This window comes from Gymnogyps californianus, chromosome 1, assembly GCF_018139145.2.
Source record: "Gymnogyps californianus isolate 813 chromosome 1, ASM1813914v2, whole genome shotgun sequence".
NCBI lineage: Eukaryota > Metazoa > Chordata > Aves > Accipitriformes > Cathartidae > Gymnogyps > Gymnogyps californianus.
Window position 1 is genome coordinate 24714698 of NC_059471.1, and position 12506 is coordinate 24727203.

Here is a 12506-nt window from a genome sequence, read left to right on the forward strand (position 1 = left end):
AACTGATCTGAAGTGTGAACCAAACAGTGATTCTTCTGATCATCCTTACTTAACACTTCAAAGGCACAATCTTGATCCAAATTCAAACATTAATGTAGCTGTATCTGTGAACAATGTGCTTGCTGTGCGTTTTTGCCAAGATATGATGATGTCATGTGTAATCTAATTCTTGTTTTTACCTAGAACCACAGTAAGTGCTCAGCTTAATGATTAAGGCTGGATTTTGTGGTTCTAGCATTAGAAAAAAGTAACCCCATTCTCATCTTTTGTCCATCTCATTATTCTTGGGGGGGGGGGGGGGTGTTTGAGGGGAAATGGTCCTTTAAAAATGTTATAGAAAAGCTTTCTAGACTATTTCTAGGATAGTTTTTTCAGGGTTAACTGTAAGGCTTTCTTGTATTTATTATGGCAACTTTATACCTTTTGGAATTTACTTGATTTATACCTAGATTGTTAGATGAAATATTATAGATACAGTTGAGGTTGTGAACACTGTTTCTGGTGATATGTACTTCTGAATCTTTCGATTTAATATAGTGGTTATGAATTTTCAGCTGTTAATTATATGAATGTAAAAAGCATTTTAAAAAGACACCTTCCTGTGTGTTTCCATTCTGTTCATAATCAGCTGTTTGTTTCTTATAACCTGCTTGAATTTATTCTGTGTGAGACTTTCTGAAGAAGTCTTCTGGTGCTGAAAGTTGATAAAGGAAGCAGGAGAAACTTGGTTTATTGGTTTTTGCAAGAGACATGATCTGTGTCAGTAGCATGACGACTGAGAAATGCACAAACAATACAGTGTAAACATATAATAATACTCTTAGGAAGGCTGCAGTTGCCTACTGCTTTTTTCCCCTTCTGTTGAAACCTATTGCAGTATAAAGTAAAAATGTAAAATTCATTGTCCTTCTGAATAATCTTTTGACTTCTGCAGCATGTCAGCCAGTTGCAGCTCTGTTTGTCGAGTTGAGTGTTTTTCTTTGGAAAAGAAAAACTTTTGCTTCCTTAGAAAAAGGTTATGTTCTCAACCCTTTGAAGAAACATGAAGCATTTTAAAATTACTCCTTGACATTCTCCATGATGTTTTTGTAGATCATCTTCTTTTGGACAGTGAAATAGTGTTTCTGTCATTGCTGCATATTTTGTAGTGATGAATAATACTAGTAGTTTAAAAAGGTAATTAATTTAATTTTGAAAGTTTCATTGCAATTGATTAAATAACTATCACTTCTTCATTTTCAGGATATATTTATGTTCATAACAAGACAACTTAAAGGTTTAGAAGATACAAAAAGCCCCCAGTTTAATCGATATTTTTATTTGCTTGAGGTAAGCTTCATAACTTATTTCATAATAACTGTTAAATGTAATTTTTCAGCTTAATCTTGTATTAACTACCCCTTTTTTTTCCTGTTCAACACAGAACATTGCTTGGGTCAAGTCTTATAACATATGCTTTGAATTAGAAGACAGCAATGAGATTTTTACACAGTTGTACAGAACGCTGTTTTCAGTAATAAAGTAAGTATTGTCCTGCCCAGGTATAATATATTATTGCATGGTTGAGGTCAGATGTTTCTAACCTAGGTGTTCAGTCTATTGTGTGACTTCTGGTGTTAACGAGCTTAGTTTTGTAATTCAGTTTAACTAAAAGTAGCAGTATAAATATAATAAGCTGTCAGTTTTGCCTGTTTTAATTAAACAAGACACACTGTGAATCATCTTTTTCGAGAAACTTACTTTGATTGTCTTTTACTGCTTTTATTTTATTCTGTTCTTGAAATTGAATGGTGCAATATGGAATTCTAAGGAATTTGGAGGATTATTGCTATAAAAACTTGCATCAGAAAATAGCGGACACTGGAAGGTACTGCTAGAGATCGTCTAGTCTGCTCCCCTTGCTCAAACCAGGTCAGCTAGAGCAGATTGCCTGGGACTGTAGCCAGTTGGGTTTTGAGCATCTCCAAGGATGGAGATTCCATGGCCTCTCTGGGCAACCTTCTAGTGCTCAATCACCCTTACATTTAAAAGTTTCTCTTTCTTACGTTTAAATGGTATGTCCTGTATTTCACCTCGTACCCATCGCCTCTTGTCCTGTCACTGGATGCCACTGATAAGAGCCTCGCCCTGTCTTCTTTATTCTCAACGTCAGGTACTTAAATATAATGATAAGTTCCTCCCTAAGCCATCTCTTCTTGAGGCTAAAAAAAGATGTCAGCTCTCTCAGCCTCTCCTTGTATGAGAGCTGCTCCAGTCCCTTAATCATCTTGGTGGCCCTTTGCTGGACTGACTCCAGGATGGCCGTGTCTCTCGTGCTGGGAAGCCCAGAACTGGACACAGCACTCCAGATGAAGTCTCACCAGTGTTAAGTAGAGGGGAGGGATGTTCTAATATACTACCTTTTTATGGTAGGAACAGATACAGTCCTCCTGCTCTTTTACTACAGTAGTAAATGAAGAGAGCATGAGATGCAGTAACACTTTGGAAAGTGGTACATGCAGCTGAGAAACTTAAGTATTTTGACTTCTAAGAAAACTTATGATTTGATTATTATGTTCCTTGTTGTTTGGCATCACCACAGGGAGTACTCTGAATGGAAGTTGTACATTATATGAATAGTACACTAAGAATTCTTGTTTTTAATTTCAGCAACGGTCATAACCAAAAAGTACACATGCACATGGTTGATCTAATGAGCTCTATCATTTGTGAGGGAGACACCGTGTCGCAGGAACTTTTGGATACAGTGTTAGTTAATCTAGTGCCAGCACATAAGGTAAGACTTAATAGTGGCTTGATTTTTTTTTTTTTTGTAATCGTGATTTATTGGATGTATGTATTCAGATATTTAGATTTCATTGAGAGAATAGTTGTAGCAAATGTGTGCCTATTACTTGGATCTTTTTTAGCAAACAAATAATTTTTAATAGCCAGAACGTTCAGTAGAGTTTCATTGCTTTGATTCACTTGCCATAAACCAAAGTATCAGTGGTTATAGTAATCTAAAAGCTTTAATATCATATGAATTTATACACAGGTTTTTTTATAAGCGGTCAATACCAGTAGAACTTAATATAAAAGATACATATATCCTTTGGGAAGTTTTTAATTAGTGTAATGCTGTATCAACAGTTCAAACTAATGTGCTGCCTTAAGTGGGAGGGAAAAAGTTATGACTGCTGATTTGTAGTTGGCTCTGTTGTACTTCAGAAATGTTGACTTGGTGTTACTGAAAGCACATTGGTATGTTTTTGATGCAGCCATAGAACTATGTTCAGAAATGGTGGTGCCTGAAGAGCCCAAGTGATGGCTGTCTTTCCTTTATGAATAAAGTTTTGTCAAAAAAAGAAGTGTCCTACAGATGAACGGAGGAAAAACTTCAAACTGTGCATGTGTTGTGACACTTAAACGTTTAAAAAGCAAGGAAGTTTGACTACTTTGTTCAGAAAACTAGCTGGGTCCTACTGGAATCTCTTGGGCTACAGTGTAGAAGATGACTTGTAAGTTGTGTATGACAAAAAAACCAGGATTCTGGGAAATTATCTAGGAAATGTATACTTAGCTGGATTTTGGACAGTTCTGACTCATCTGACAGCTTTTTTTTGAAGTGTGTTCAGGAAGGGGCTAACTTATACTTTTTAGAAACTACAGTAAAGTTAAGTGGGTATTAACTGAGAGATTTTTGCAGCTGTGGAATGTTGTTGGTGTGGTTTTGTTTTGGGTTTTTTTGTTGGTTTTTTTTGTTTTTTTGTTTTTTTTGAAATGGTGTACCTGAAGAAGCTGAGTAGACTTTTCATAAGGCGCTCTGAAGAATAGAGCAAGTAGCACAACATAGTGTGCCTTACCACAAGCCATCAACTTCAGTAAATAAACAGCACATAAATTATTTTTCTGTTGACAGTGAAAGACTAAATGCTTAGTATAGATCAGTAATTGTTTTTTTTCACTGGAAATGTTTTAGCTGTGTCCTTCAAGGAGTCTAGTACTTTTGTGCCAGGACTAGGCTGAAATTTGTGTAGCTAAGATTCAGATTTATGAAGTAAAGCCTTGGAATACAAGAAACAAAAGCAAGACTATGCAAAATACTTTAATTTGTATTTTCTCAGTTGTTAAGCATCTGTTGTTTCATTGTGTCAGCTGTGTTCAACTTGATTTGATTGTACTGTTTCTATGATTCATGTTTAATAAACTGATTTTGACTTGAAGAATTTGCATCCTGTTAGATTGAATATAGCATTGAAACAATTCTGGTTTATAGTGGATTTAAAGTTATTGACTGAACATTTTAATAGGATAAGGTATTTGGGGTTTTGCATTTTCTTCTGCTTCTGTTTTAATGAAACTGGCTCTTTGGATAGGATGCTACCTGAATTAGTTGCATAACTTTAGACCATATTCTGAGTACTTTTACCTTTGTTTTAATTTTTTAACCTTTTCATACTAATGGAAAGAAGCTTCTAATATTTTTCTGTTTCATCTCAATGTCTTCATATAGTGTTTATTTAAAATTTTGGAGCTTTACATAGTCATCTAACCGTGCTCTGTGGCTACTAATGTCATGTTGGAAATGTGTAATGAATTCAGAATGAGAATTCTTCCACTCATGTCCACTGAGCACAAAACTACAAGGGGGTTAAGGATAAGGTCCACCATAAAGAAGAACTATGTCTTAGCTGATCTAGCCATTAAGCTGTACAGGCTGTGGGAAAGGGAAATTGAAAAATCAGACTGGCCACTGAAAATGGCATAATGGCAAGTGTTGGTGTAATGGTGAGTAGGGAATCCTTATCTAGCCAGATTCCCTGGGGACCAAAAGAATACTTTTGATGGAGTAGAAGGAGCATAGATTTGTTACTAGTTCAGGTTTGAAAATGATCAGATTGAGAGATTGTTGTAGATACAACAACGTTTGTAGCAAGTGACACAGGCAAGTGGTGTATTTTTAATACAGCCAGAAGGAAAGCTGTGCATGTGAGGGAATGTGGAGTGCCCTTGTGAATTGAATGACTGTTTTCTAGAAAATAGTGGTAGAGCTAGTATGACTTCTGGTGTATAAATAGTTGTATTGGTTAACACTAGGTTGAAGACTTGAGGAGCTTAATCTGTATAATTTATCAAAGGAGCAGTCTGTACGTGTGTATCAGGAACGGGAGGTTCAAAACAGCTCCTTTACCTTTGGATTCCAGATGCTAAGGTCCAATAACTGAAATTTAACATTAGACAGATCAATGTGAAAATTATATGAATATTTTTAAGAGTTGTAACTAGTTGAACAATTTACCAAAGGTTAACTCAATGCTGTTACCCCTTAAAACCAAGGTCAATATTTTTCCGAAGAGAAATGCTAGATATGGTCCATAGTCTTGAGTAGTAAGTCTAATAAGCAATGGTGCTAGCAGGACGGCTGCAAAATCTCAGGAATAAGGAGCATATACTGGGGACATGAAGTACTATCAAATGTCTGGCTGCCATAATTAGTAGTCACTGAAGTAGTCTAAGCTGCTCTAGCTCACTTGAGTTTGTCATCCATCTCACTTGACCAGAATAAAAGCCATATTGATGTAAACCTGAATGAAAGTGGCTGATGCTAATATCACAAAACAGATATGTTAAGAGTATGCACAGGCTTGCTTGAGTAGTACAGTAGTTATCAGATAAATCAATAAAACAGTAAACTTATCTGACCATGTGCTCAACTCTTGATTTCTGTGATGTTTAATTATTTTTTTCCTTTTATGGTTTCTCTTTTGTTCTCTTCTATGGACTCTACTGAAATTCTTTTGATAGGATTATATTAAGAGGGAGTGAAATAAATAAGTAGTGAACTAAACCCTGAAAAGACCAGAAGCAAGGGAGAGGTAGTCAATGTGAAAAGGCAAGAAAAATCAGTAGTTTTCCTTTCCCTTTTAATGGTCGTCTTAGATTATAAAGCCTTTATGGCAGCACCTGTAAACAATTTTGTGTTTGTGCAGTGTGTTAGAAGGCAAATTGTACTTTATTTCCTTGAGTGTTTGCCAGAGTGTTCCATTTTCAGCCTCAGGAGTACTACAGGGAGTTCCACATTGCACATCCCACATGCTTTACATGCTTATCTTTTTGAAAAAGTGATATTGACAATTAAATTCCTAACTGTCTCTACTAGGAACTTGTTTAATAATTACTGCTATCTATCTTTGCAACACTTCAGCTGAGCTTTTTTGTTGTCAACCATCCTTAGAAACCTGTTTCCCTCCCCCAGCAGAACTAGAGAATCTCTTAGAACTGTTTTGTCAAGTGCTCTTGGATACAAATTCTGCTGCTGTGCCATTGATAATAAGAATAAAATTGAAGACCCTTTTCAAATTCCATGAAAATAATGTGTTAATATATGTTTTTTGAGAATATTTGCTCTAGATACAGACTTAACATTTGATTTTACTCCTAAAGTTACAAAATTAAGGACTGGATTGATGCTAACTAGTCATACTTTTTGAAGAAAAAGTAAGGGACAGGCATTTGTTTTCTGTTGTCTTTTTTTTTTTTTTTCCCTTTTAAAGGACGAATACAAATTATTTCACTCTTAATTTCTTTGAGCTATGTTAAATTGGACATTGAGAGGTAACTGAAAAAAAATCGGTGGGTATGCATTTCCATCACTGCAAACCCCATTGTACCAGTACAACTGATTTTTGGCCTTGTGGCAAACTGTTCTGGCGAGCCTTGTCTATATATACACAAAAATGCCTGTGGCATGCTGTCAGAGAGGTTGCCACTGCTTCTTGTGTCTGCAGTAGAAGTTTGTCAAACATTCCAGAGAAGAACAGGTATGAAAAATGAGTTGGCAAAACTCTTAATGTCTTCCAGAAGTGTAAAATGTTTGAAATGCTAGCAATATATACACAGAAATCATGGTAGGAATTGAGACAAAGGAGAGAACTTATGGTTGATGAGGATGGTCTGTCTTCAAATATTATTGCTGGAGGCCTTCTAAGCATTAGAAAAAAAGTTCTCCTCTGTTTATTAACGTTTTTTTCTGAAAGAAAACTGGAGGTTTTCGGGGGGAAGAGGTTTGTCTGCAGCATCCTGTAAGTCTGTTTTAGGTGTTAAATGTAACTTCTCAACTATCTTGCAGAAGATCTGTGTTCTGCCTTTTCATGGGTGGTTCTTTGGTTTGTCCTCATCAATCAATACTTATTTCTGCTTTTTCCTTCAAAATGTAGTAATAACTAATGATTACTTTAAACAGTGTTGCCAGCTGATGGCTTGGTTTCTACCCAATTCAGGACTCTCAAAAGCTTATCCCCACTGGGTGCTTACATGCTCTTAGAGGCATCCTGATTAAGATTATTGTCCCCATCATGAGCACTTTCTTAAATCATTAGAAGATCTTGAAATACGTGTCAATTTTTTTCTAAATGTATGAATGTATAGAAAGATTGAAGAGAGGATAATGATAAAAGAGTTTAGATAAACACAGAGAAGAAATTTGTTAAATTAAGTCTTAGCCTTATAAAATTTCTCCTTCAGGCAAAGTTTAAAGTATCTTTGTGGCTATTAAATTAGTCAGAAAGATAGGTTTGACATTAAAAGATCTTTGAACCTATTTGGTAATGGCCTGGGTTGCTCCTGTTTTCATTTCAGCTAAGGCAGTGCTGCTTTTTCTTGTTTCTGCTTTTATCCTGAAGCTAGAAAAGGGAGAAGAAAACTTTCTCGTGCGCTTTTAAGACTTCTTTGGCATTGTTATTTTCAAAAAGTTTGGCCTCTGGACATTTGAGGTCCCTGGCTATTGGCACAATTAAATCAAGTACATGAGATGCGAAAAAAAAAGCTAACTTTCCTTAGCCAGTTGTGATTTAGACTATTTTTTCTCTTTGCAGCTTTTTTAGCTAGAATGAAGTGTAATGTGAATATGTTACTCAGGGTTGCAAATAGCTACTTCTAGCATTTATCTCAGCAAACACTAAGGTTTTAAAATGAACTGCTGTGTGAAAGATACAAGCTGAAACTGTAATTAATGTGAATCAGAACAGGCCTGCCTGTTGGAAGTCTGCTATGCTAGGTCTGCTGTTCAGACTTGTTTTATACGTAAATCAGATCTTGCTCATGATCTAGAGTTCACTCTTACCCAGGTGAAAGTAGTTTTCTTTGTTTTTGTGGAGGTGAACTGTGGAAGTCAAGAAGGATCAGAGCAAGAATTGCAAGTGGCATTCGTTCCTTGTTATGGTTATTTGTGCCTTTTATTTCGTGAACAGTCACAACTAGCTAAATAACAGAAAAAAAATGCTACAGGTGGAAATGCCTTTTTTTTTTTTTTTTTGTCTTAACCATAAAGAGCAATCTAGCATGCAGAACCTTCTCTTTTCTGGGACATGGAACAGCTGTACAATTTTATAAAAAGACTGCCAATGTTGACCCTTGTATCTTGGTTAGATAAGGTAAGAGGAAATTGTAAGGATGTTAGCATCTTACGTAAGCATTCGAGCATCTTTCCAGGATTGGGATTTTTATTCACCTTCCGTAGTAGCTCTGAGTAAAACAGATACTTCAGGCATGAACCTTCGTAGTCTTTTGACTTCAGTAACATAACTTAATTCTATCAGTAGGCAAGTCAAAGACTACTTTTGTTTTTTATTAACAGAAAATGTTAATCTGTTCCCACTGCTGTCTAGAAGCCTATAGTTCTATACAGTTTTTGAAATTACAGACAATACTCTCCATTTCTTTGCAAATCATCTCTCATTCAGACAGCTACAAAGAACCAAGCATATGCAGGCGAAGAAATACCCTGGGTGGGGCAATGCATCTTGTGTTTGCTTTTCATTATGCTAAAAGGAAGTTTTCTTCCTTTTATGGATGAGATGTATTTAAAAAAAAAACAAAAACAACCACAAACTGCCCGTTTATACTGTTGTCTTGTAAATGGAATATGCTGGGGTTTTTTAATTTCAAAGACTAATAAAAATTGGGGCAACTATATTTTTAAAGAGACTTTTAGCTAATAAAGACTATGTATTTTTTTATATTGAAGACTTTTCCTTCATTCTTCTATGTGTTAATCAAGTCTGCGGTGGGTGTCACAAGGACTGAGTTGCATTTTCTTCTGAAAATTTTTGAAAAATAATTGTGATAGAAATTGGAGAAAGGACATAGGAACTAGAGGGTGGAGAATGTGTGCTGGGAAAGGAAGGAAACGATAGAGCAATAACCCAATTAGACAAATGGAGGGATTGGAATGTTGGAGGAGTGGAGCTTTTTTATTTTTAGAGTTTCATTAGTTTGTATTCTTCATCTCTTTTTGCTCACGAACTAAAATTCTAGGTGGTTTTTTTTTTTTCTTTGCTATCTCAGTCAAACAGACTGAGTATCTCTGCAAGATACTATGGAGAGGCTGTGATGGTGGTTCACAGGTGGCTGCTTGATGCAAGGACAGAATCGTACTTTCTACCACAATCCTGTTCAGCATCTTGCTTCTGCGGAGACTGTAAATGTCTCGATGTTGCTTTATATTGCTTTCTTGTTTTTGGGGGAAGCTGATAAGGAGGAGCAGTAAAATGCAGGAACTGACTTCACTGAGTGTCAGGCTTAGATGGGCAACTGAAAAGTAAGCCCCGATTTGCCAGGAGAAAGTTTTCTCAGTAATACCAGTGGAGACTACAAAGCTCTGTTTGGACTAGGTTTGTATATTATCTTTACTGCTGAAAGTATAAAAAGAACAGGCTATTTCTTTAATGCATTTATCAGTATGTCATAGCTTTAAATTGTTGTATTTCATTTTAGGATGAATACATGTGCTTAAAACTTTTCTGTTTTTTTTCCCCCCCTCTCCCAGAATTTAAACAAGCAAGCCTATGATTTGGCAAAGGCTTTACTAAAGAGGACAGCGCAAGCAATTGAACCGTACATTACTAATGTAAGTGAAGACTGCGAACAAATATGGAAATCGATACGTTTTTTAACTGAGCTGTATTATAAAAAGAATGAATTGCCTATAGTCAAATAGGGCTGTAAAATAACTTTTTACAAACTCTCAATTGTTCTTTGAGAGAATTGTTATATGAATGAAGCACTGCGTAACCTGTCCCTTTGAGTCTAATTCTTAACCATATAGAAACTGCTAAGCCCATAACAATTTTGATTTCTGAAATGCAATGGATAGTTTACTTTCTGCTGTCTTGGGAGACTTTGCACTTCAATCTTTAATGTGACTGGAAGACCAAATGTACTTATATGTATCGTTCTGATAAAAATATAGAAACACATTGTTCCTGTGGCAAAATTCTTTTTCTAGTGAGGAGATGAGGCTACTTAGAAGCTAAGAGAAGTGAAGATAGAGCAGAATCTTAATGCCGTTGTCACAAGAAAAGAAGAGTAAACAGAATCTAGGAATAGTTAGTAAGGAAGAAAACCAGTGAGTGGACTGAAGATTGTAGCCAAGTCGAGTGTAGACGTCATAGACATTACAAGAGAAGAGGGATGAGAGGAAGTAAAGATCAGACAGGAGTATGCTCTAACTTAAGTTGCACAATAGAAAAAAAAAAAAAATTACACTTTTTTTTTAAAGTAGTTAAGAATTTAGCCAGTCTCATGGCAGCTATCCAAAACCTCAGGAGCTTGAAAACAATAGAAAAATCTTCAATGCTTTTTATTGCTTTCAGACTTGTAACACTTGTGGTACTTGGAAAGTGAGTACCTTCTAAGATTTTAAAAAAATCTTCAGTGAAAACTCTTACTTCAAACCTGTTAGTCAAACCTGCTGTTTGGAAAGATACTGCTACATGGGAATGTGTTTTTAATGTTGTTCATCTGTAAGGTTAGATTACAAACCGTGTGACATTTTGTGGGTTTTAAGGAAGTCTGTACAATAAGAATCTTCCTCTTATGGAAAATATGTACATGCAGTCTTCAGTTTTTGGTTTCCCACAAGTGGGAAATAGTACGCTGACTTCTTTGTTTTGAAAGTTAGTTTCTTTCTTGAAATATATTAAAGACACAGTAGGAGTTAGTTTCCTAACCAGGAATATATACTCTCCAGGCAACTCTGTATCCAGAAAAGGAAAACTTTTCTGCAAGACAGTATGGAGTCTTTAGCTTCTAATGAAATGGACTTACCTGTTGTTTTCTAGTCATTATTACTAGAAACTGTTGACTTTTTCTGTTGCATCACTTGTTGGGATTCACTTTATAACGTTAAAAAGTGATACTTTCATGGTTTTAGTTTCTTTATTGATATGATTAACCTTGTCAGGTACAGTGGGTTGTGATGTTCATCTGTTCCAGGTTTGGGAATAGGACACTGAAGTGCCAGTTAAGTGTATTCTGTTGCCTTAGTGGCAGGTGGAAATAGTATAATTTGTTTAGCCACACCTGTGTATTGTTTTAACCCAAAGAAAAATTTTCCAAATTATGTCCCCCTCCTTACAAGTAGGGGGTAGTATATTCCTCTTTAGTTGCTTCTTACCCATCTATTATGAGAGGATACAGTGGAAAGTAGTGTGGAATTAATGTTTGCTATTAGAAAATATTTTCTTTAATGAGAAGTATGAAGTTTCCCTCAAACCTGTCAAGTTTACCAAGAAAGAATAATTGCTTTACAGCTGCATTATGCTGCTTGTAAATATAAATTCTGGAACAGTCAGTTATTAATTCCTATGCTTTTACTTACAACTCCTTAACCTGTCAACTGTGTAGTGTAGTAATTAGCCAGTTGTTTCAGCCTTGATTTGACTGAATGTTAGAATACTTTAAAAGTGATTGTTTTCAATAGTGAAATGACTCTAAATATAGTCACATTATAAAAAGATCTGATGCACTGGAACTCCTCTCAAGTTGTGTTTCTTAAATTATTTGTAGGCTTGCTGTGGTAAACTAAACATCACTTTTAATGTATTTTCCTTTACGTGTAATATTGAATACAAAACCATGATATTTTAAGATTTCTACTACAGAATCCTGATCTATGTGCGGGGGGGCCCCCCACCTTTTTTTTTTTTTTTTTTTATTTCAGTGAAATAGATGATGTAAGGTTAAAAGGTAGATTTAGTGGTAGACAAGCAGAGGATTTAGAAGAGTGTATATATACTCTTGTTATTGATGTATACTCTGTTTTATTTTCCAGTTCTTCAATCAGGTCCTCATGCTTGGTAAAACGTCAATTAGTGACCTGTCAGAGCATGTGTTTGACTTGATTCTGGAGTTATACAATATTGACAGTCACCTCTTGCTTTCTGTTCTACCACAGCTTGAATTCAAACTTAAGGTAAACACTTCTTATTCTTTCTTATATGTTTTGAAATGTGTGTGCTTTGACTATTAGTGATTTTTTTACTGACAAGCTAATCAAATTATTTGGCATGTAAAACTAATACTTACATGTAAAACAGAAGTTTCTGGAGTATATTTAGCTCAAATGCATAGTTTCACAGGGCTGTCCAGTTTTTGTTCTATGAGATTGTCTGATACGGCTCTTGAATATACAGGTGTGATAATAGAAGTCAAATACTAGGGGCAAATACTCAAATAATACTTAT

At 35.5% G+C, this 12506-nt stretch overlaps 1 protein-coding gene across 2 annotated transcripts in view; it reads left to right on the forward strand.

Annotated features, from left to right (window-relative positions):
- The window catches only part of PDS5B (PDS5 cohesin associated factor B), an 88727-nt gene that overhangs the window by 6550 nt on the left and 69671 nt on the right, over positions 1-12506 (forward strand). For both annotated transcript variants that reach the window (XM_050914959.1, XM_050914960.1), the window contains exons 3-7: positions 1243-1329; positions 1424-1521; positions 2650-2776; positions 9809-9889; positions 12095-12235. In XM_050914959.1, the coding sequence (XP_050770916.1) occupies positions 1243-1329; positions 1424-1521; positions 2650-2776; positions 9809-9889; positions 12095-12235 (534 nt within the window). The remainder of the gene's footprint in view (positions 1-1242; positions 1330-1423; positions 1522-2649; positions 2777-9808; positions 9890-12094; positions 12236-12506) is intronic.